This window comes from Anopheles arabiensis, chromosome 2 (genome assembly GCF_016920715.1).
Source record: "Anopheles arabiensis isolate DONGOLA chromosome 2, AaraD3, whole genome shotgun sequence".
NCBI classification, from domain to species: domain Eukaryota; kingdom Metazoa; phylum Arthropoda; class Insecta; order Diptera; family Culicidae; genus Anopheles; species Anopheles arabiensis.
The window spans coordinates 3,518,242-3,538,169 of NC_053517.1; the positions used below are offsets into that span (position 1 = coordinate 3,518,242).

Below are 19,928 nucleotides of genomic sequence, written 5' to 3' on the forward strand. Positions count from 1 at the left end.
CACGTACCTGTCATCCATCTGTCGGAACTTTCCGCTGTCATCGCGATGATTGTCAAACGCCAGAAAAATGGTTGGCCGCAAAAATCACGCGTAACATTCACCCACTTGCAAACGAAACAGGAAATATTGTGCGGTTAAAGCACCTGCATTGTAATTAGTTAGGTAAATGTGTGCACCGAAAAGTCCCACCAACCTTTCTCCATTGTCCGCGGCAGTCTAACGGCAACGGGGAAGTCAGTTCCGAGTGGCGTTCTTTCCCGTCCAGAGCATCGGTACACCGTCGCACGGTACCTTTGGGAGGAGGACGTGTGGGAACTACTATGCTCGAGCCGTAGAGGACGTCTGTTGTCCGGTGGGAAAGCTAAACGACGCGTTTGATAACAGCAGGAAGTAGTTCGATCGAACCTATCGCGAATAGTGTGCTCCTTCCCTGTGGTCTTGTATCGCATTTCAGTCGCAAAAAAGTGAAGCCGTGTCGTTTTTTTGTTTTGCAAAAGAACCGGATCGTGACCCACACAGTATGCTGTGGCAGTGCGGTGGCATAGTGTGTAAATAGTGCGCAGTTACTTACCCCCGGGGCCTAGATAGTAGTAGTTAGTAGTGTTTCTGTTTTGTCAGTGTGAACCAAAGGTCCGAAATTTCACCCCTCCTCTTTATCTGGCACCGTTTGTTAGCAGTGGTGGGTGTGCGTTCCTTCCACTCGGTTAGCTGAGAATGGAATTCTCACAGCCACCGCCGTCGGTCGATGCCGCACCGTCGGTGCAGCATTTCGCGAATCCTCCGCCCATCAACCGGATTCTGAGCTACCAGCATCCGCAGCCACCGAAGCAGCAGTTTAACTTCTACCACCACAAACCGTACCACCACTTCAATGGCTTCCGAGGCGGCGGCCCGATGTCTCAGGATGACTTCGATGGCAAGCGGCTCCGGAAGTCGGTTATGCGCAAAACGGTCGACTATAACGCGTCCATCATAAAGGCACTGGAGGTAAGTGGCAAACTCGCATGTTCAATTGGTAAGAGTTGGCAAATAATCTCAAACCTCCCCCCCATTCATCTTCCACAGTGCCGAACCTGGCAGCGAGACCATCGTGACAGACGCGCGCTGCAGCCGGAAAGCATCTACATTCCCGAACTGCTGCCCCCGCCAAGCTACATGGACAATCCGAGCAATGCGGTCACGACGCGCTTCGTGAAGACGGCCACGAACAAGATGCGCTGCCCAATCTTCACCCTCGCCTGGACCCCGGAAGGGCGCCGTTTGATTACGGGCGCAAGCTCCGGCGAGTTTACGCTATGGAACGGGCTCATGTTTAACTTTGAGACAATTCTGCAGGTAAGTCTCGGCACGAATGCGCTCCTTCACCTGTTGCCATGCCAACAAAATGGACTTTCATTGATGTTTTTGTTTCGCCTTCTCTTTCTCCAACCAAAGGCACACGATGTGTCGGTGCGTACGATGGTTTGGTCACACAACGACAACTGGATGGTGACCGGCGACCACGGCGGATTCGTCAAGTACTGGCAGTCGAACATGAACAACGTCAAGATGTTCCAGGCCCACAAGGACCCGATACGTGGAATCAGGTACAGCAGACGCGGACGCGGCCTCGCGGTAGCCGGTAGCGGCAGCACACTCACCACGTCCATCCACTGGTGGCCATCGGTCGGTGGCACGGTGCGTCGCCGCTTTGGGTTGCAGTTACGGCTTCTCTCAAGGGCACGCCGGGTGCTAGCGACGTTGGCCGCATTCATGCTGCTAATAATCCTGCCATTGCTCGTTCGACTAAGTATACCTTATCTCACTCTTTGCCTCTCTATACAATCTATCCTTCTCTCTCTCCCTTCTTGTTATCAGTATTTACGCTTTAAACCTTCCACTACGGAATGGGTGCGCACTTTTTGTTTGGATCATCGCTTTAGCGGTGCGTTTTGATCATTGATCGTGAATTGATGGTTCAGTTCAAGAGGTTTCTCTTGACAATTGACACTTGAAAAAAGCTATGCTCAGTTTTGTTGCTTAAAGCATTGAACTGCACTGTCTGTGATACTAGTTTGTTATGTTATTTTTCCCAATTCCAATGCATCTGGTTGCCATTTCCGGGACACAACTGATGCAACTGATATCATCAGAATATCAAACACTGTGTTACATCTGTCTCATGGTTTTATTTTTTTAATTTTCTTGTTTTTGGTTCATTGCAATCGGAACAAAGTACCGCAACAAAGTACCTGAAATAAATAAATAGGCTTTGATAAATACAGCTAACGTTAACGATACAGGTTCTCTGCGCACAACAACTACACCCAAACGGCCTTTGAAAGTTTGTGAAACATGTAGAGTAAAATCACCCTTTCGTGTGCGTGTGTGTGTGTTTTAATAACTGAAGAGAACAAATAAAATGAAAGCAACGAAATAAATAAGGAAAACATACATTTTAACACGAAATCATCCATATGCCAAAAATAATAAAAAAAAGTGCAAATAAAGTTATATTGGCCAGAATAATCATACTATGTCCCAGCAAGTGCCGCAAGTACCTACTCCGGCCCCGCGCTATGCTTTGTACAGTGGCAAATGAGCTGAATAAAGTATCGTTAAACATCCCGTTTTGGTCAAACCGAAGCCAACGGGGACAACAAAACCGAATTCAACCGTTTGGGTTCATTTTTTTCTTTCTCTTGATTTCGTGGCTCTTCTTCCTGAACGGCTAACCTATGGCCAATTCTCGTTCTCGCGTTGTGTGGCTTGCAGCAACTGAATTAAGTGGAAAGAATGTGGTAATACAAATACAACACACAAATAAAGTTCCTTCCCCCATCTTTGCAACCTAATAAACACGGCGCGAGGCCGCTACGAGGGCCACCCCTTGATTCCTTTGAGGGCAGCCATTGTCTTCCGAAATCCGGTCCGGTTTCGTTACGAAACCCGTAACCCAGTTGAATAAAAACTACTACTTCCCTATCACAGTCGAACGGGAGGCACGGGGGAGCAATGGAGCAAAAGAGGTTGTTATCAGCATTGAAGCAGAAAATGGACCCGTGTGTGTGTGTGATATATGCAATTATAAACCAACGTAATGCTAATTTTCTTTCCACGGCATGGAAATTCCCTTTCTCTCTTCCCATTTTCTTCCCCTTTTTTTGCACGATAACCACCACGTCCACGAACAGCTTTAGTCCGTCGGATGCCAAGTTTGCGAGCTGCAGCGATGACGGCACGGTGCGGGTGTGGGATTTCCTGCGCTGCCAGGAGGAACGGGTACTGCGAGGCCACGGTGCGGACGTAAAGTGTGTTCACTGGCACCCGCAGAAGGCGCTGATCGTGTCGGGAAGCAAGGACAACCAGCAACCGATCAAGCTGTGGGATCCCAAGTGTGGTCAAGCGTTAGCAACACTGTACGTAATCTGGAGACACAACTCCCCCGGCCACGTGGTATGCACAAGATGTAATGCTTTGTGTGTTTTCCGCCCCCCTCCCTTTTGCAGACACGCTCACAAGTCGACGGTGATGGATTTGAAGTGGAACGATAACGGCAATTGGCTAGTAACGGCGTCCCGGGACCACCTGTTGAAGCTGTTCGATTTGCGGAATCTCAGCGAGGAGGTTCAGGTGTTCCGAGGGCACAAGAAGGAAGCGAGTGCGGTATCGTGGCACCCGATACACGAGGGTCTGTTCTCATCCGGTGGGTCCGATGGGTCGATCCTCTTCTGGAACGTTGGGTAAGTAAGGCGTCCATCGATCGTGGTGAACGTGGGTAGTAATTCGATTCCAACCATTCCAGAACGGATAAGGAGGTGGGCAGCATCGACATGGCACACGACAGCATTGTCTGGACGTTGGCGTGGCATCCGCTCGGGCACATCCTATGCTCGGGGTCGAACGATCACACGGTAAAGTTCTGGACGCGCAACCGGCCCGGCGACCAGATGCGAGACAAGTACAACCTCAACACGCTGCCCGCCAGCTTGGCCGGGCTGGATGAGTGCGAGCTGGAGGAACACATCGTCATTCCGGGCATGGGTCCGGAGGACAAGGTGGACATCGTGGAAAGCATTGCCACGAAGGAGGCCGGCCCCATTCCGGGCTTGGATCTCAACCTGAACAGCTTCAATGAGAAGATGCGCGAAAAGAAGATACCGTACAGCAAGCCCATTCCGCGCAACTTCCAGGCCCAGTGGAACGAATCGAGCAAGCTGGACGATCACTCATCGACAGCGGACGAGATTAAGGAGGTGATTTCGCAGATCGTCGACAGGGGACCGGCCTCGCCGAAGAAGCCACTGCCGACCGCTATTTCGCTGTACGAGCATATGATCCCGGTGATACGTAAGTAATGAGCAGGAGGACCCCCGTCTTGGCTTTGCCTTATTCACCAAACCATTTCTGTTTCTAGCGGGCAGCGCCTTGGAGCAAGCGATAAGCGACGGAACGGAAGCGCTGAACCGATTCATCGAGAATGGTGGAATTCCGCAGCTGCGCGACATATTCCCTCCGATCGACGAACCGGAACAGTCGGCGAACGGTGACGAAGAGCAGCGTCCAAAACCGCCCGCTAAACGAGCGCGGCTCGACGTCGAACCAAAGTTCTTTTACGGCCCGCAGCCGTTCATGATGGATCCTCCTGAGCAGTCGCGGGACTCGGTCCACTCGGCGGACGATTCCCGCTCGAAGGACGACGTGGCGTTCGATCCGAAGCTTCCGTCGCTTCTACAGCTCGACGTAAACCCGCCCGTGAACGTGCAGTTCAACACGGAAGACCCGGTGGATGTGCGCGCCAACTGGAAGGCACGCGATCGGGACCAGCAGCAGCGCGAGAAGCGTGATCTCGAGGAGGACAAAAAGATCTGGAAGGAGTACAACGATCGCAACTGGGACGAGGACGACAATGACGACTCGGTGACGGTGATGGAACCGCCCTCCGGCTCCTCGGCCAACCGGTCCGATACGCCGGTCAGCCAGAACACCAACAGCAACGGGCAGTGGGTGGCGGACTACGATAATGATGGCCCGTCGGGTGGTCCACCGCCCGGCATGCACGGGTTGGCCCCGTGGCAGATGCCAAACAATGGTGGTAATGGGGGAGGCGGTGGTGGTGGTGGTGCCGGTGGTGGCAATAACCAGCATTCGGGAGGCATGCCACCGTTCGGTGGTGGTTACGGCGATGAGGACGGTGGCCGATCGATGGACGCATTTAATCTACAACGACCTCCACCGCCGATTCCGGGAGGGCCGCCGCCGTTCGGTAACCTTAACCCGAATCCGTTCGCCATGATGGGTGGCCAGAACGAGGAGGAGGGTGGTGGCTACCACCAAAACAACAGCAACAACAATCACCACAATTCCGGCAATCATAGGAACGATTTTAACCGGAATGACGATTGGCGCAACGACGGTGGCGGTGGAGGCCATCGGGGCAACCACCGGAATCGGGGCGGGGGCAGAGACTTTCGGGACGATCGAGGTGGTGGTGGAGGTGGAGGTGGACGGCGCGATCGCCGGTTTGGTGGACGTGGACGGAACTGAGGCCCAAGCGGCATCTAGCGTCTCTCATCGTCGTCGTCGTACCACAACGGAAGGTTGTACGAATGTGGCTGAAGGATCGCGTTTGTGTGATTGTCGAAAAGGGAAGCGTTGGTTATTGGTAAAAAGAAAGTTAGCATTTAAGGATGCATACGCTAAGCCCCGTGTACAAATGACTGTTTTCCGGTGTAAAAGATAGCAAAAAAAAAGAAGTAATAAAGAAGATGTGTCTGCGTGAACTGTAGACCCGCGAGCTCTATACAAAACATTTTACTTTTGTTTTAACAACTATTAGTAAATAGTAAAGCTACTGTTAAATAGCAGAAATATACGAAAAGAGAAAATTCTGAAGTCCTTTCAACAAACCTTCATGAGCCTAAGACGAACGGTACAAAATAAGGACGAAATGACTAATCGACAGTTGCAATTCGTCGGTTTAATCATAACCACTTCCATCTACGGTAACTAACTTTAAACATTAATTTTAGTGAAGATATAAAAAAATGCATTGAAACCACGCGTGCCTCGTAACCGTTGGGAATTTGAAATAGACGCCATTTCGAATGCTGGCAGCACTGTCAAGCGGCGAAATGGCATGGTGGGCGACCGCTATCCCCTATTGGACAAATCCGTCATGTTTAATTTGCAGATAAAAATATTCAAAAGGTTATGCTTTCTTCAAAAACTAGAATCACACGTGTTTTCATAACCTTCACGACCTTAAAATACATCTTCCGTATAATTTGCTGAATAAATAAAGCTTTGGTTTCGCAATTATCGCAACCGCGTCATCGCCGTTGACCGCGAGCGTTCCCAGCTGTGCGGGCACCGATGCATCGTTTTTGTTTACGTCGATCGGTACATTCGCTTCCCCCGCCGAGAGAGCATCGGGAAACTCCAGCGCTCCAGTTTTCCGCCTTTTTCAACCTTTTCTGTGCATCTATCCATCTGATGACATCTTCCCAGGATGCGTGCTACATATCCCTGCTGGGACTGGCGGAATACTTTCGCACTTCGACTCCGCCGGATATCAAGAAGTGCATCCAGTGCCTGCAGGCGTTGTTTACGTTCAAGCCACCGCTGAAGGTGGAAGCCCGAACGCACCTGCAGCTCGGCCAGATACTGATGGCGTACACGAAGAACACGGACCTTGCCAAGAACCATCTCGAGCAGGCGGTTAGTAGGGGGAAAAGACATTAGCGAATTGCCTGTGACCGGGGAGCGCAAACGGCGGGAAGCATGTTATCCCCCAGCAGCATGAGATGCGTCGTGCACTCACATCTCACTTCTCGTTTCATTCCAGTGGATCCTTTCGGAAAACATTAACAACTTTGACGATGTTAAGTTCGACACGGCCAGTTTGTTGGCACAGTTGTACCAGCAGCAGGACCAAAGCTCGCTCGCCAAACCGGTCCTGAGGAAAGCGATCGAATTGTCCCAGCACAACGTGTACTGGCACTGTAAGCTGCTGTTCCAGCTCGCGGTAAGGGACAGTAAGGGGCTTGCTTTTGAGATTGAATTGACCCAAAGATGTGCCTTTACTTCCTAGCAAACGCATGCCACAGACAAAGAGTACACGCTGGCCTCGGAGCTGCTGGCGGTGGGTGTGGAATCGACGGACGAATCGAACGCGACCTATCTGAAATCGTTGTTCCTGCTCAGCCGGGCCATGATCATGATGATCGAACGGAAAACGAACGATGTGCTGGCGATCCTGAACCAGGCCAGTCCCATCATCGACCATTCGATCCAGAACGTTCACCTGAAGGAGTACTTGAAGGTGTTCTTTTACGTGCTGCAAGTGTGTCACTACCTGCAGCTGGGCCAGGTGAAAACGGTAAAGACGAGCCTGAAAATGCTGCAGCAAAGCATCCAGACGATCATTGCACCGAACTGGCCATCGGACGAGCAAATATTCGGCCAGAACAACACGGAAATGTTCATGTGGTTGCCGAAGGAGCAGCTGTACGTGCTGGTGTATCTTGTCACCGTTTCGCACTCGATGATGGCTGGCTACATGGACAAGGCACAGAAGTACACCGAAAAGGCACTGACGCAAATCGAGAAGCTGAAATGTAAGTCGCGCTCTCCTTGGAGGGGGTTCGTGCATCGGGTTTGCTAATGATGTCGTTTCGTTTGTTTCTTCCACTCTCCCCTGTAGCTCAAGAAAACAAACCAATTCTGGCGGTGTTTCAGATCATCCTGCTGGAACACATCATCATGTGTCGGCTGGTGATGGGCAACAAATCGCTCGCGATCAAGGAGATCGCCCTGGCCAAGGATGTGTGCCTGTCGTCTACGAACAAGTTTCTGCTGAAGAAGCACGCACCGCAGCTGCACTGCCTGCTGGGCCTGTACGCCATGTCCACCAGTTTGTTCGAGCACGCGGAGAAGCAATTTTACGCCTGCATTCAGGAAACGACCGAACGGGAGCTGAAACTGTTCGCCAACCTGAACCTTGCCATCGTGTACTTGCGCACGAAACGTGAGCAAGACTTGCGCAACATCCTCGAGCAGATACAGCAGGAAAATTCCCAGTGCTCCAACAGCCAGGCGCTGATGGGCAGTTTCTACTACGTGCAGGGTTTGAATGCATTCCACAAGAGCAGCTTCCATGAGGCCAAGTACGAAAGCCGCAAGGTGGAGAGTTTGATCAAACATTGTCCTAACACGTTGCTTTCTTTCCTACCCACCGTAGACGCTTTCTGCGCGAAACCCTCAAGATGGCCAACGCGGAAGACCTGAACCGGCTGACGTCCTGTTCGCTCGTGCTGCTGAGCCACGTGTTCCTTAGCATTGGCAACTCGAAGGAAAGCATGAACATGGTCACGCCGGCAATGCAGCTGGCGTCCAAAATACCGGACATTCACGTGCAGCTGTGGGGCAGTGCCATACTGAAGGATCTGCATCGGATGCTGAAGGAACCGACGCAAGAGATCGAAGCGTACAACAATCACGTCCACTTCTCCCAGAACCTGATCGCCGACCAGCTCAAGTGTACCAAGTTTCCCGAGCACGCACTGATCAACTGGTTCCAGGGCGATCCACCGCTTCCGATGCTGTCGCAGGACCTGCTGCTGCAACCGACCGCCGCCACCATTGTCGCGCCGACCGTCGCGGTAGCGTCCGGCTCTGGTGTGCCACTGGTGGTGCAGCAGCAGCAGCAGCAGCAGCAGCAACAACAGCAGGGCGGAACGTTTGTACGATTACCGGGCACACTTAACCAGCAAGTTATGTTCCAGTAGGATGTAACCTGTGTCTTGAGCGAGACTTAGCGGTTGTGTATAAATTACATTTGGAAGGTTTAGCAACAAATCTCGTTCACGCGTTGAACAGATATCGATTGTGTGTTTGTGTGTTCGTGTGCGTGTGTTCATGTGTGCGTGTGTTCGTGTGTGCGTGAGTGACGACGATGGTTGTAAGCTGTAAAATGGAAAGTAAGATTAAATAAAGTTTTAACTGAAATCTTCAAGTTGTTTTAGTGATCGGAGTAACGGAAAGTTGTTTTGAATTGAATTGGTTACCTGATACGGGCGAATATCGGGCGAAATGTTCTTTGTTTGTTTTAAATTAAGGAATTTTCCTCCTATTGTTTAAAATGTTCCTATTGTTCAAGAAGGAAGCCAATTACAAAGCCAACTAAATCAATTCGTGCATTTTGTTTTCCTCGGCGAAAAGTGCAACACACAGCGCAGGTGTAGCGGAAATGCGCAGGTTACTGTGCCCACTCTCAGCTGTCATTTCGTGTTGCGGCGACGTGTCAGTTGCATTTGTTGACAATTTTGTTTGGTCTGGTTCGTGTGCCAGTTTCGGAAGGAACTTGTGGAAAAGGAAATTCAGGGAAAGCTGCTACATTTTGCGATACATTCCCCAGCGAAAGGCATCCTGAGCAAGCCTTTATTAGCTAGACGTAGATTATAGACAACTCACTCAGAGACCTTTTCCAACGATGGCAGTGTAAGTGAAGGCAGCGTTGCCTCGTGCAATCGTGCCATGAACCACATTGAACCATACTTTCACCTACATTTGTGCTCTCTCTTGCAGCTCTAAGGTTACGTTCAAGATTACACTCACCTCCGACCCGAAGCTGCCGTTCAAGGTGTAAGTAAACCCTGTCTACTTAATCTTTGTCCGAATCGTGTTTCACGCGTCCCATGCTTTGCCATCCACAGACTAAGCGTTCCGGAAGCGACACCCTTCACGGCGGTTCTAAAATTCGCGGCGGAAGAGTTCAAAGTGCCCCCAGCGACGAGTGCCATCATTACGGACGATGGTATCGGCATCAACCCGCAGCAGACAGCTGGCACCGTGTTCCTCAAGCACGGTTCCGAGCTTCGGTTAATTCCCCGCGATCGTGTCGGATGCCGTTACTAGTGACCGCGATAGTTTCCGTTTTAGTGTCGCCTGCTGCTTCGACAGGAATGGGTTCCGTTTCATCCGTACTGCTGCTACCAACGCAATGTGATACGCAACAACTAAAACATCCGCGAGTCCGCTTTGTGCGCAGAAGCATTTTTATTAATCGTTGTTCTGTTCTATTTTTGCTGTGTCGATTGAAATAAATATTTTTTCTCCATAAAAGAGTAACGCGCCCGCCCGCCTGTCTACGATACTTGCTGCCGTATCCAGTTGAGGAATTTGGAAACATCGGTAAAGACGGAGTACTGGTTCGGATCGCAGAGCAGCAAGTTCCGACGCTGGGCACTGATCGACACGATTCCGCGGACGTAGTACCGTGGGCCTTCGGCAAACACTAATCCGCCACCACTGTCCCCATTGCACACGGAGTTGCCTGCGAAGGAGGAAGAGTCGGTGATTAAAAAGCAAATCCCTTTGAAAAATCTTCCAACACGTACCATCGGCATGTCCGGCACAGAAAGATTCGCCTACCGCCAGTACTCCATTGAACTGTACATTCCGCTGGGAGCACATCTTTTGCGACACGACCGGCACCTCTAGATAGTTCAGCACGTTGCTGATTACGCCGTCCCGATTGAATCCCCAGCCGGTAACCTTTCCCTCGCGGCCATAGAACGTGCTAATGTCCACCGTACGATTGTAGAGACAGACGGGCTTTATAAAGCTGTTGTAGGTGATGTTACGCTTGAGCCGTAGCAGCCCTATATCCGTCGTGTACATCACCGGATTGTAGTCCCGATGAACAATGACCTCATCGGCGGTACGGTAAAAGTGATCATCGATCGTACTGATATCTATGATGCCCGTGTACACCCGGAACAGATCCACGTCCAGCGTTTCGTTCGTATTTTGGCGCGTCAGACAGTGGGCCGCCGTTAGGATCCAGCGTCGTCCGATGATACTGCCACCGCATTGATACTCCTGTAAAGGGCAATTGCTATTAGTTGCTGTATTAGTTCACTCGAGCCGACCTACCTCATCCAGATAGATAGCCACATGCCACGGGTGTTCGCCCTGGTTGGACGTAACTCCACCAATGATTCGCGATCGTATACGGGTCCCGACCGGTTCCAACACTGTTGCACACTCTTCCTGCTCCAATGACCATCCGGCAGTTTCATGCTAAAGAAACACCTCTTCATTAACAGCTCACATTAAGCAATTATCCGATCTTACCCTCCTTTCCGTTGTGTGCTCCAACTTTACCCACGCCGTAACACGTTCCGTAGTGGAGGTAGTCCTGCCTGTGGTTCTCCGGTGTTCTTCCTCCCTGGCAGGTTCGTTCAACACACGGCGTCTTCGTTGTTGGCAGTGATTGTGACCGTTGAAATTCACCTCCACCACGTCCGGGATCGGTCCCATCTGGTTGTAGCGGATGAAGAAGTTGAGCTCTATCTCAGCATCCTTCGCCAGTATGAAGGTTCGATTTTCGATCCTAAACCGCACGCTGTCTTCCGTCGTCACCTCGCCGAAAGGGTTCTGGCCAAAAAAAAAAAGGACGAGATAAAAGTAGCTTTAAACTGTTCTTCACACCCCGTGCTACAATGCCACTGTATTATCCCTACCCCCAACATGTACACTGGCTGATCGAACACGATCTCTATCAACGCCCGATCGACCGTGTTTTCGGCCACGAGATTCATAACCGCGTCCCAGCGGCCCGACGACACGATCACCCCGGTACGAATCGCCTGGCAGGAGGAGTTGAACTGATGGGCCGGTTCTGTGGTTCCATTTTTCGAGTGTGCTTCCGGCTGGGTCGTGGTACTCGCGCCCGGCACTACCGATCCCGTCCATGGATCACGGAAATTCCTGATCAAAGGTCTGGAGGTGATAAGACGGTTGATTTAAGTCTTCGATTTTGACGCACACAGCCTTATGCCCGCTTACCTTAAATTGCCCACCGGACAGATCGTAACGCCGTTGACTTCGATTCGGCTGACCGCCGGAGGGGAACCGGTGATGTAGGACACTTCTAGCGGGATCTTGACCACTGTGCCAGCGCGCAACGGGTACGTGAGATTGGCGATGTGAAAGCTCTGATGGTCGATGGTGCTGATTCTTCCAAAGTAATTCTAATTTGAATAGAAATGATACAGCAATCAATACAGTTGTCATAAATTACATGTTTGAAGCGCTGCTGGCGTTGAATAGGATGATGAGAACACGCCATGGGGCGGTTCCAGCGAATAGCGTTGACGCGCACTACTCAATTCCCTGCCATTGGGTAACACCACTACCATTGCAAGATGAATGATCTTGCATTGGATTCTCAGAATGCACAGTCCACTTGTCGCTGGTGTTACTCATTACGTCGATCAACTTCGATCGTTAATCAATTACATCCTTCACCAACCCTACAGTGAGCACACGATCACCGGCACAGTGCTACGACGGTTCAGGTGTTTTTTTATATATTATTCACAAACGCAACGAAACTGCTTTCCATACAACCATTGATAGCCTTTGCCTTGGCAAGCCTTTATCATCAAATTCCAGCACTGCATCCGTTGCATCGATGCACTTACACACTACGTAGTTTTTTCTTGTTGCTGTTATTTGTAAACAAGACGCACGCGATCACTGGCACTGGCAATGGCCACCACCAGTCCTCGGACGATCCCAGCCGCGTATCTTACCGTGAGTTGCTCCACTTGACGATCAAACTGCACCACCATCTGGACGTAACGGATCGTAACGTTGGGCCGCAGCACCAGCGTACCCTCGTACTGCTTCCGGTACGCATCTTCGTGATCGATCGTAAACAGATCACTGCAGCTGGTCGCCTGTGGCGTTGGCAGGCGCACTTCTGCACTTTGCCCCACGCGTATGTAGGTGGCGAGAGCGCCAGCGGCTGTCCATCCGAGGATCAGCGACAGCAGTGATGTCTCGCGCAACATCTTTGACTGACTGATCTGTTATTATTTGCTTCTTCTGTGTGCTGCTAGCTCCTGTCTGATCGAAGATCACGAACCGAATGAGTTGAGCTCGCACGGCGGCGCTTCGGAGCAGGGCGACCACAAACACACGCCTGCTGCACCGATAATCCCGACCCTTTGGATTGATAATGGCGCCAAGCATTTCAATCAAACACTCGTCACTTGTTCGCGCGGGTTTGATGGATGGGGCAGGGAACCGATCGCGAGATCGGGGTAGGGTGATTCAAAGGCTAACGCGTAACCGTACTGATGACGTATCGGTCGCAATGGTTAAGCGAACGCGACGATGACGACGGTGGCGTGAGTGTCGATTGGGAATTCGAGTTAGTGGGTCGGAATTCAAGACTCGAGATTAAGGAACGGCATTCGCTAGATTAAGACATATTACATGCTTTATTGCGCTCACTATTGTACATATTGCTGTAGTAACTCTACATTGGTTTCACTAACATTACTACTCTCCTATCGCGCGCGCTTGCCTGCGCTACCTGCTACATGAGTCCCTTGATCCAGGACGTAAACTTGGCCGCATCGGTAAACACGACGTAGTGCTTCGAGTCGCAGTGGAACCGATCCTGGAGCGCCGCACTGACCGACACTATGCCCCGCAGGTACCACAGGTTGTTGTGCTTGAACACCATGCCGCCGCCACTGTCACCGTTGCACACGGAAGTGCCATTCTTGAATCCGGCACAGAACGACGTGTCCGAGGTGACCTTGCTGAAGAAGTCCCGGTTCGACCAGATGCACGTTTCGTGCGCCACCACCGGCATCTGGGCGAAGGAGAGCCGCGAACTGACCAGCCCATGCTCATTATACCCCCATCCCGGCACGAACCCGATCTTGTTGATCAGCGTCTTGTAGTCGTCGTCAAAGTTCCACAAACAAACGGGTCGCACGAAGTTGCTGTACTTGATGTCCTCCTTCAGCACCAGCACGGCAATGTCGTTGAAGAACCGTTCGTGCTGATACTGGGCCGGTATGTGGATCGACCGGATCTGGGCGTCCTCTTCCGGCCCGTTCCACTTGCTCAGATCGATCTTGCCGAAGTACAGCAGCAAACTGCCCGCATCGACCGGTTTGGAGCTTTTCTCCAGCGTCACACAGTGCGCCGCGGTGATGCTAGCCCGGCGCGATATCAGCGTTGCCCCGCAGAGATACTTCAGCTCGGTCACCGTACTGCGGTACAGTGCACCGTGCCAGGGGAATTGGCCCCGCTCCGACACCGTGCCGTGCGTTACGAGGGGATTCGCTTTCGGCACAACCGTACCGCAGATGTCTCCCTCGTACTTGTTGATGTAGTGCGTTTGGCCGGCTTTGGGTGTACTTTCGTGCTGCAGGAAGGCGTAATCACCGGCAAAGTACTGGTCCCGGTTAGTGCCACCAGCGGTAGTACTGCGAGCGATGGGCGCTAGTGTGGTGAAGCCTTTGTCGGCGATCAGTGGAACGGTCGAAACACGCTTTGGTGGGCTTGTCGGCTCGGATGGAATAGATCTTTGCGACGGTTGGTTCCATATACGCTCCTCGGCTATTGGTCGGAAGGTAGTGGTCGTTGTAGTGATCCTCCTGTTCGCTATGCGCTGACTGGAAGGAAGAAATTTGGGAAAGAAAAACGTCAGAATCTACCGGATCTCCAGGAGCTAAGGGTTCTACCGATCCGAGTCGTGATCCTTCCCGTCCCCACTTCCGGACGTGCTAGACGAGTGTTCCACGTGGTCATCGGTACTGAATCGTGATGGATACACTTCGCCAGTGTGTGCGGGATTGTGGTGGGCATCAGTAGCTCGGGTGGTCACCGTACCACCGCGTGACGAGCTCGACGCACTAGAGGAGTACAACGGCTGTACCTGGGATTCTACGGGAGCATGCGCTACGTGGGAATTGATCGGTTGTACTACGGGTGGTGTGTAGACATCGGCAATGATATCGTCGGTTTCAGAGGATGTTGCTCTATTTGTATACGCAACCAATGCAACTAGTTAGTGACTACTTGGAATAGAATTCCACAGACAGCTGCCTACTTACACGTGCGCATTGCCATAGCTCGTTCCGGCGGGGCGTACATTCGTACGCACCGGATTTTGACGCGTTTCGGTACAAATGTTTTGTCCATTGAACCGGATCTGACGCAGCAATGGAACCGGTCTGTCCGGTGCGTAACGCACGTAGAACTTAACAATCACGACCTCACCCGCCCGCACGCGGTACGATTTGTCCATGATGTGGAAGTGCACGTTATCGTCCGTGTTGTGCTGTCGCAGGAATGTCTAGGAAAGGAAGGGACAGGACATGATAATAAAGAAGCATTTGGACAGCTACGACATGCACACTTACCCCAAATGCCAGCACCGGGGAGGAAAAGATAATGTCCACAAAGATACCGTACAGGGGTACATTGCTCTTTAGACGTATCGTACCGAACCAGGTGTCATGGGTATCGTCCCGCTCATCGTACGAAAACACCGCCGGACATGGGGACGTTTTTTGATGACTGATCTTCACGCAGACGCTAAGAATCATCAACAAACAAAGGAGCTGCAAGATGCGGCATAAAGTTAGTTTGAACATACATCGAATGAATTGTACGATCATCTTGCGATTCAGAATTCAAAACAAGCTGAAACAATTCCGCTGAATCGTCATTACATTACAAAAAGTGATTCTATTCCAATTGCCCATATTTAGCCGCTAGATAGGTCCTCCTACAGGCATTTCCGGTTTGAGGTGTTTAATTAAATATGCGTATTATGCAGTCAGGCAATCGAGATCCCTCCGCACCGCATGTGTCGCCGTCACTACAAACCACATAGGGTTCCTATGGTCCCCACTCATATAAACTTGTAGATCGTATCGAATAATAATCAATGATCATGGCTAGACGCTGTGGTTTGTGCTAGCGATCGCCAGCATTTAAGTCGCAATCGACGCCGTTTACTTGTGACTTGAACGAACGGTAGCGAGGGAAAGATGTTTGTAACCGATGTAGGTGTCAGTGGACAAGTTATCTGAACTGTAAGTTTCATCTTCTTTGAAGGTTTGTTGAAAAAATGAGAGTTTGGCTCAAAAAATTCCACTGTAACGTGACACTGCCTTGGTGGTAAGTTCGTTCCAAATTCTAGAATTACCCAACAAGAACCTGTTTTTACTTGAAAGTACTACGCTGCTAGATAAAACAGGAAGTGAACATAGGACACACCGCAAATTCTTCTAACGTAAAAACTTGATGTATAAGTAACACTTTCAATACACATAGTACACCTGTAATCACTTTAAACGTCGGTAAAATGTGTTTGTATAGTTAATAATATAAGTTTCACCTTCATACTGCAATCACCAAACACGGACACGTTCGTGTCCACACACGATCGATACGATCGATCGTTCAAACGTCTCACAATCGTGCAGCTTGCACGAGGTCTACGGCGGGACTAAGAACGTAACTAGTTTTCTCCCGACCCGAGAGGCACTTGCTTCAAGTGTCCGACACTTGATACGGCATGCACTTGTCTCCACGCTGTGCGCTGTACGATCAGGCATGCGGCGATGCGTTCCGCACGACAGTCGAGTCACTGTGACGTCGGCACGAACGATTTCAACGCACGATCAAGCCGATGCGGTCGTCCCCATGCAGGGGATTCCCTTTCACAGGCGGTTACCTGCGGAAGCTAGGAAAGTTTTGGTTTTAGAAGTGTCGTGGATGAAGGTCATGGTAGGATAGGCGAGCAAGCTACCTGTGCCTAATGGCGATGCTATAAATCTGGGTGAGGGAAAGGTGATGAAGTGAGATGTTGTGATGCATCCGAAGCGATCAAAACAGGTGCTATTTAACGTATGTGTAGGTTGCTGTTTGGTACCATGGTGGGAAGAATTGAACGTCTTCATAGTGGTAAATCACAATAAAGTTAAGTGGATAGGTGTCAGCAATATTGGCGAAGATATAGCCAGCCAAAAAGGTCAACCATTGCCTTGCTCTATAAAAGCTATAAAATTCACTTGGTTGTCATCTTTTTGGAGTTCATCTCGGCTCTTCGAGGCAATGTTGATACATGATGTACCTACAGGGCATAATGCCTAAAAAGATAAATCTTGGTAACATTAGTAGCTCTTATCATCTTTAAAAACCAACAGACAAGTCTTAGCATCTTTGTTTAACATATCCTAAATCAATACTTCCAAATTCCTATTTCTTTCCAAAAAAAAAACTCCAATTCCGGTAGAAACAGTTTAAGTATTCACGGGCGAGCAATTAATTTGCCTGCCCGCGATAAGCGTTCGCACCGATGGCTGCTGGCGTGCCTAATTTAATCACCGCATATATTCGGTCCCCACCCCTCGTCCAATCCCGCACAAGCACGTCTACCGCCTGCCACCGCATATCCGCACCAACCGAAAAAGATTGAGATGAATCTTTAATCATGTTCGCTTGGGTGGTTCATGTCCTTCCGATACCAAACCAATCGTACTTGAAATCCCGTTCCCTCCGCTTCCCGTGCTCGAGCGATTCTATTGCAGTGAACCCACCGAAACGCACACATATCCCGCAGTCGAGCAGCGGGAACCGTCAGTTGCAGCAAACGGGTCGCTGCACAGCCGTGCACTGTTGTCGATGCACTGAACAATTAGCAGGCATGCATAAAGAGCTACACACGCTCGCCAGCATAATCCTCGGGGGCATCGACGAGCGAACAATTGCACCAGCGGAGCCCTCCAGTTTTTATCGACCGTCATATATCGTTAGATCTCCGACCTCCGACCTCCAAACCGCCGTCATATGAGGGTAGCACGCGCTGCCTGTGTGTGTGTGTGTGTGTGCGGGTGTGCCCAGGGAACAAAAACAGTGCATTCGCACACGGCGCAAGGTCATCGTGGTGGATGAGGGAGGGCGGAGGAAGCATTGTTGCTGCCGGTCGCCCGGTGCAGTTGCATCAACCGGTGCACCATTAATCTGGCAGCGATTAGAAATTGAATTGCTAATGCCGCTCCGCTCGTTCACTCGCAATCAAGGGATGGGAAAAATGAACGAAAAAAAAAAGATCCAAATTAGACGGCGAAACGATGTGCTAAACCAGCGAGGTACCATTTTCCAATCCCGTAAACGGTTTTCGCGTTGCTAAAGAGCTGGCGACGTTCTCCGGTGTGGTGCCCCGAGCCCGAGAGCAAGCGCTCTTGGAGTAGTGAGACGAGACATCGTGTGTGCGTTGGTCTGGTTTGGTTTGTGGTGTGTTTCCATGGAAAGAAAACAGACAGCGGTACGGAGGAAAAAGGCAGGCGGAAAGAAAACTGGAGGAGGTCCAAGAGGGCTGCTGCGGGAAAACAAACCGTTTCCAGTGCAGAGAATCGGAACGTGCTGGTTGCCTGGCCTCCGAACGAAAGGAAAACAAACCGCATTGAGAAAGAGAGAGAGAGAGAGAGCAAAATAAAGCGAGAAAGAGAGAATTTAAAAGGGCGGAGAGAGCGAGAGTTCAACATGACAGTTGGAAATGCTGCTCACGAATCACGGTGGAATTGCATCAATTTGTACAACAAAAGACGAAAAACGGGCAATTTTAAGTCAGTTGATCTAAAGTGTGTTGAAGTTATACTTTTTATTATTTTTTCCTTAATTATAAGAACATTTTTCCAACACAAAACATTGAGAGTTTGATGCATTTTTTCATCCAGCAACCGGCATGTGCATGGTTTGACTAGGCAACAGCGCGCAAAGGTTTAAAACACTCACGATATTCTCATTTTTATCCAAAAGCACTCTACTTCAGCGCTGCAAGCAAAGGAGAGAACATTTTAAATCAGCACATGCGAATAGGAGTTTGGAGAACGAATATCCAATCAACTTGTTCTCGTCAGCAGGGTGCAGGGTTACTCACCGACAGCGTTATCAGTTTTGTAGAATGTTTTCATAATCTATCTATCATCTACTATCATATACTATCATTTATATATCGTACTTATAGCAAAATGGTGAAGTTGATAGAGGGCATTCCGAAAATTGAAATATTTATGTTTTGTTATAACACTACACCATCCGTCGATCGATCAGCCCTGTAATTTTCCACGAGTAATGTTATCTCTCTCTCTCCGTGCGTTGTTGTTCTCGCTCTCTTATCGAGCGCTCTCTCTCTCTCTCTCTCTTCCATGCCGTCTAGCCCCACGGAGCGAATTGTTGATGCTGGGGACAACACAGTCGAATTCCAGCTCTTTTGACAGCAGCAGCAGCACCAGCACCAGCACCAGCAGTAGTAGTTCAAAGTTGTTGGGGAAGGTATCGCGTATCGCCCGGCCATCTACTAGGACCTAAATACTCGTTGGTATCGCTCCACTAGCTTGTTTTTGTGTGGCCAAAACGTTTGTACGCGTACTCCCTAAAGTGTTCTAACTCAGTGTCCCCCGATACTTAAGGCGTACCTCCGACAGCAAACGCTAAACGGGTGCGATAGTGCGTTGACCAAACGGCACGACAACACGCACGGCACGGCCAATCCCACCCCCAACCACTCCGGCCCGAGCTGGGAAGAGTGCGATGGAAAAATAGGTTATCGATTGTTTCCGTTTTTTTGTGTTGGTTGGTTGGTGCACAGGCAAAACATTGCAGGCAAGTGAAGGAACAAACAAACGGAAAGAAGCATTTAAGCTGTCGTCGTCTGCCGACGACGGAAAAGCAGGGCCCAATTCGGGCCCCGAGCCCGTGTCGCACTGACTCTCGGGGGAGAGAAGCGACCGGCTCATCGTACCCCCAAAAAAACGTTGTTTTCATAGTGGCAATAGTTAAAAGTTATGTTTTGAAAAGAGTTATTGAGGTTGAGCTAATGGTCGACCGTTGGCTGGAGAGTCGGTGTAGTTGTTGCCAGGCGCACCAAATCTAAAGGCCGTCGACAGTGCGGCGGTGGTGAAAATTGAGTTTAAATTGCTTTATAATACCCCTGTCCAGCTTGCAGCAGTACCTCCAGTACCAGTACCTACGTGCAGGAGCATATAGGAACTGCCCGTTTTGCGTACATTGCGCGTTCCAGAACCTGAGTGCCTCCCTTCCGAGGTCGTATAAACAAACTG

The 19,928-nt window shown here is 50.4% G+C and overlaps 6 protein-coding genes across 10 annotated transcripts in view; 4 read left to right on the plus strand and 2 right to left on the minus strand.

The window, feature by feature from the left end:
• The first annotated feature begins 48 nt into the window (after nucleotides 1-48).
• On the plus strand, nucleotides 49-5,791 carry LOC120895031 (pre-mRNA 3' end processing protein WDR33). The gene is made up of 7 exons (XM_040298020.1): nucleotides 49-987; nucleotides 1,066-1,335; nucleotides 1,435-1,586; nucleotides 3,174-3,398; nucleotides 3,489-3,722; nucleotides 3,785-4,329; nucleotides 4,397-5,791. The coding sequence occupies exons 1-7, from the start codon at nucleotides 715-717 to the stop codon at nucleotides 5,524-5,526; spliced, it is 2,829 nt and encodes a 942-aa protein (XP_040153954.1). The 5' UTR covers nucleotides 49-714; the 3' UTR covers nucleotides 5,527-5,791.
• A 552-nt stretch (nucleotides 5,792-6,343) lies between these two features.
• On the plus strand, nucleotides 6,344-8,995 carry LOC120896236 (MAU2 chromatid cohesion factor homolog). The gene is made up of 5 exons (XM_040300221.1): nucleotides 6,344-6,699; nucleotides 6,827-7,006; nucleotides 7,073-7,598; nucleotides 7,685-8,147; nucleotides 8,222-8,995. Exons 1-5 carry the CDS (start codon nucleotides 6,355-6,357, stop codon nucleotides 8,766-8,768), a joined length of 2,061 nt encoding a protein of 686 aa, XP_040156155.1. The 5' UTR covers nucleotides 6,344-6,354; the 3' UTR covers nucleotides 8,769-8,995.
• A 279-nt stretch (nucleotides 8,996-9,274) lies between these two features.
• On the plus strand, nucleotides 9,275-10,106 carry LOC120894116 (ubiquitin-fold modifier 1). Its single transcript, XM_040296498.1, has 3 exons — nucleotides 9,275-9,480; nucleotides 9,568-9,624; nucleotides 9,696-10,106. The coding sequence occupies exons 1-3, from the start codon at nucleotides 9,473-9,475 to the stop codon at nucleotides 9,895-9,897; spliced, it is 267 nt and encodes an 88-aa protein (XP_040152432.1). The 5' UTR covers nucleotides 9,275-9,472; the 3' UTR covers nucleotides 9,898-10,106.
• Nucleotides 10,015-12,942, minus strand: LOC120894115. 2 transcript variants are annotated; one of them, XM_040296496.1, is made up of 7 exons: nucleotides 12,582-12,942; nucleotides 11,833-12,017; nucleotides 11,502-11,766; nucleotides 11,119-11,421; nucleotides 10,918-11,064; nucleotides 10,380-10,863; nucleotides 10,015-10,315 (listed from the first exon to the last, which is right to left on the minus strand). In XM_040296496.1, exons 1-7 carry the CDS (start codon nucleotides 12,840-12,842, stop codon nucleotides 10,128-10,130), a joined length of 1,833 nt encoding a protein of 610 aa, XP_040152430.1. In that variant the 5' UTR covers nucleotides 12,843-12,942; the 3' UTR covers nucleotides 10,015-10,127. The 2 variants fall into 2 exon arrangements, with proteins under 2 accessions (XP_040152430.1, XP_040152431.1); XM_040296497.1 differs by having other exon boundaries at nucleotides 11,508-11,766; nucleotides 12,582-12,936.
• A 308-nt stretch (nucleotides 12,943-13,250) lies between these two features.
• On the minus strand, nucleotides 13,251-16,366 carry LOC120894114 (serine protease grass-like). Its single transcript, XM_040296495.1, has 5 exons — nucleotides 16,199-16,366; nucleotides 15,216-15,416; nucleotides 14,907-15,148; nucleotides 14,535-14,831; nucleotides 13,251-14,465 (listed from the first exon to the last, which is right to left on the minus strand). The coding sequence occupies exons 1-5, from the start codon at nucleotides 16,202-16,204 to the stop codon at nucleotides 13,373-13,375; spliced, it is 1,839 nt and encodes a 612-aa protein (XP_040152429.1). The 5' UTR covers nucleotides 16,205-16,366; the 3' UTR covers nucleotides 13,251-13,372.
• Nucleotides 16,367-19,046: 2,680 nt separating this feature from the next.
• The window catches only part of LOC120894086 (galactosylgalactosylxylosylprotein 3-beta-glucuronosyltransferase P), a 44,483-nt gene continuing 43,601 nt past the window's right edge, over nucleotides 19,047-19,928 (plus strand). For 2 of the 4 annotated variants that reach the window (XM_040296458.1, XM_040296456.1), the window contains exon 1: nucleotides 19,051-19,182. The gene's annotated coding sequence lies outside the window, so the exon portion shown is untranslated. The other 2 variants (XM_040296457.1, XM_040296459.1) reach the window with 2 other exon arrangements.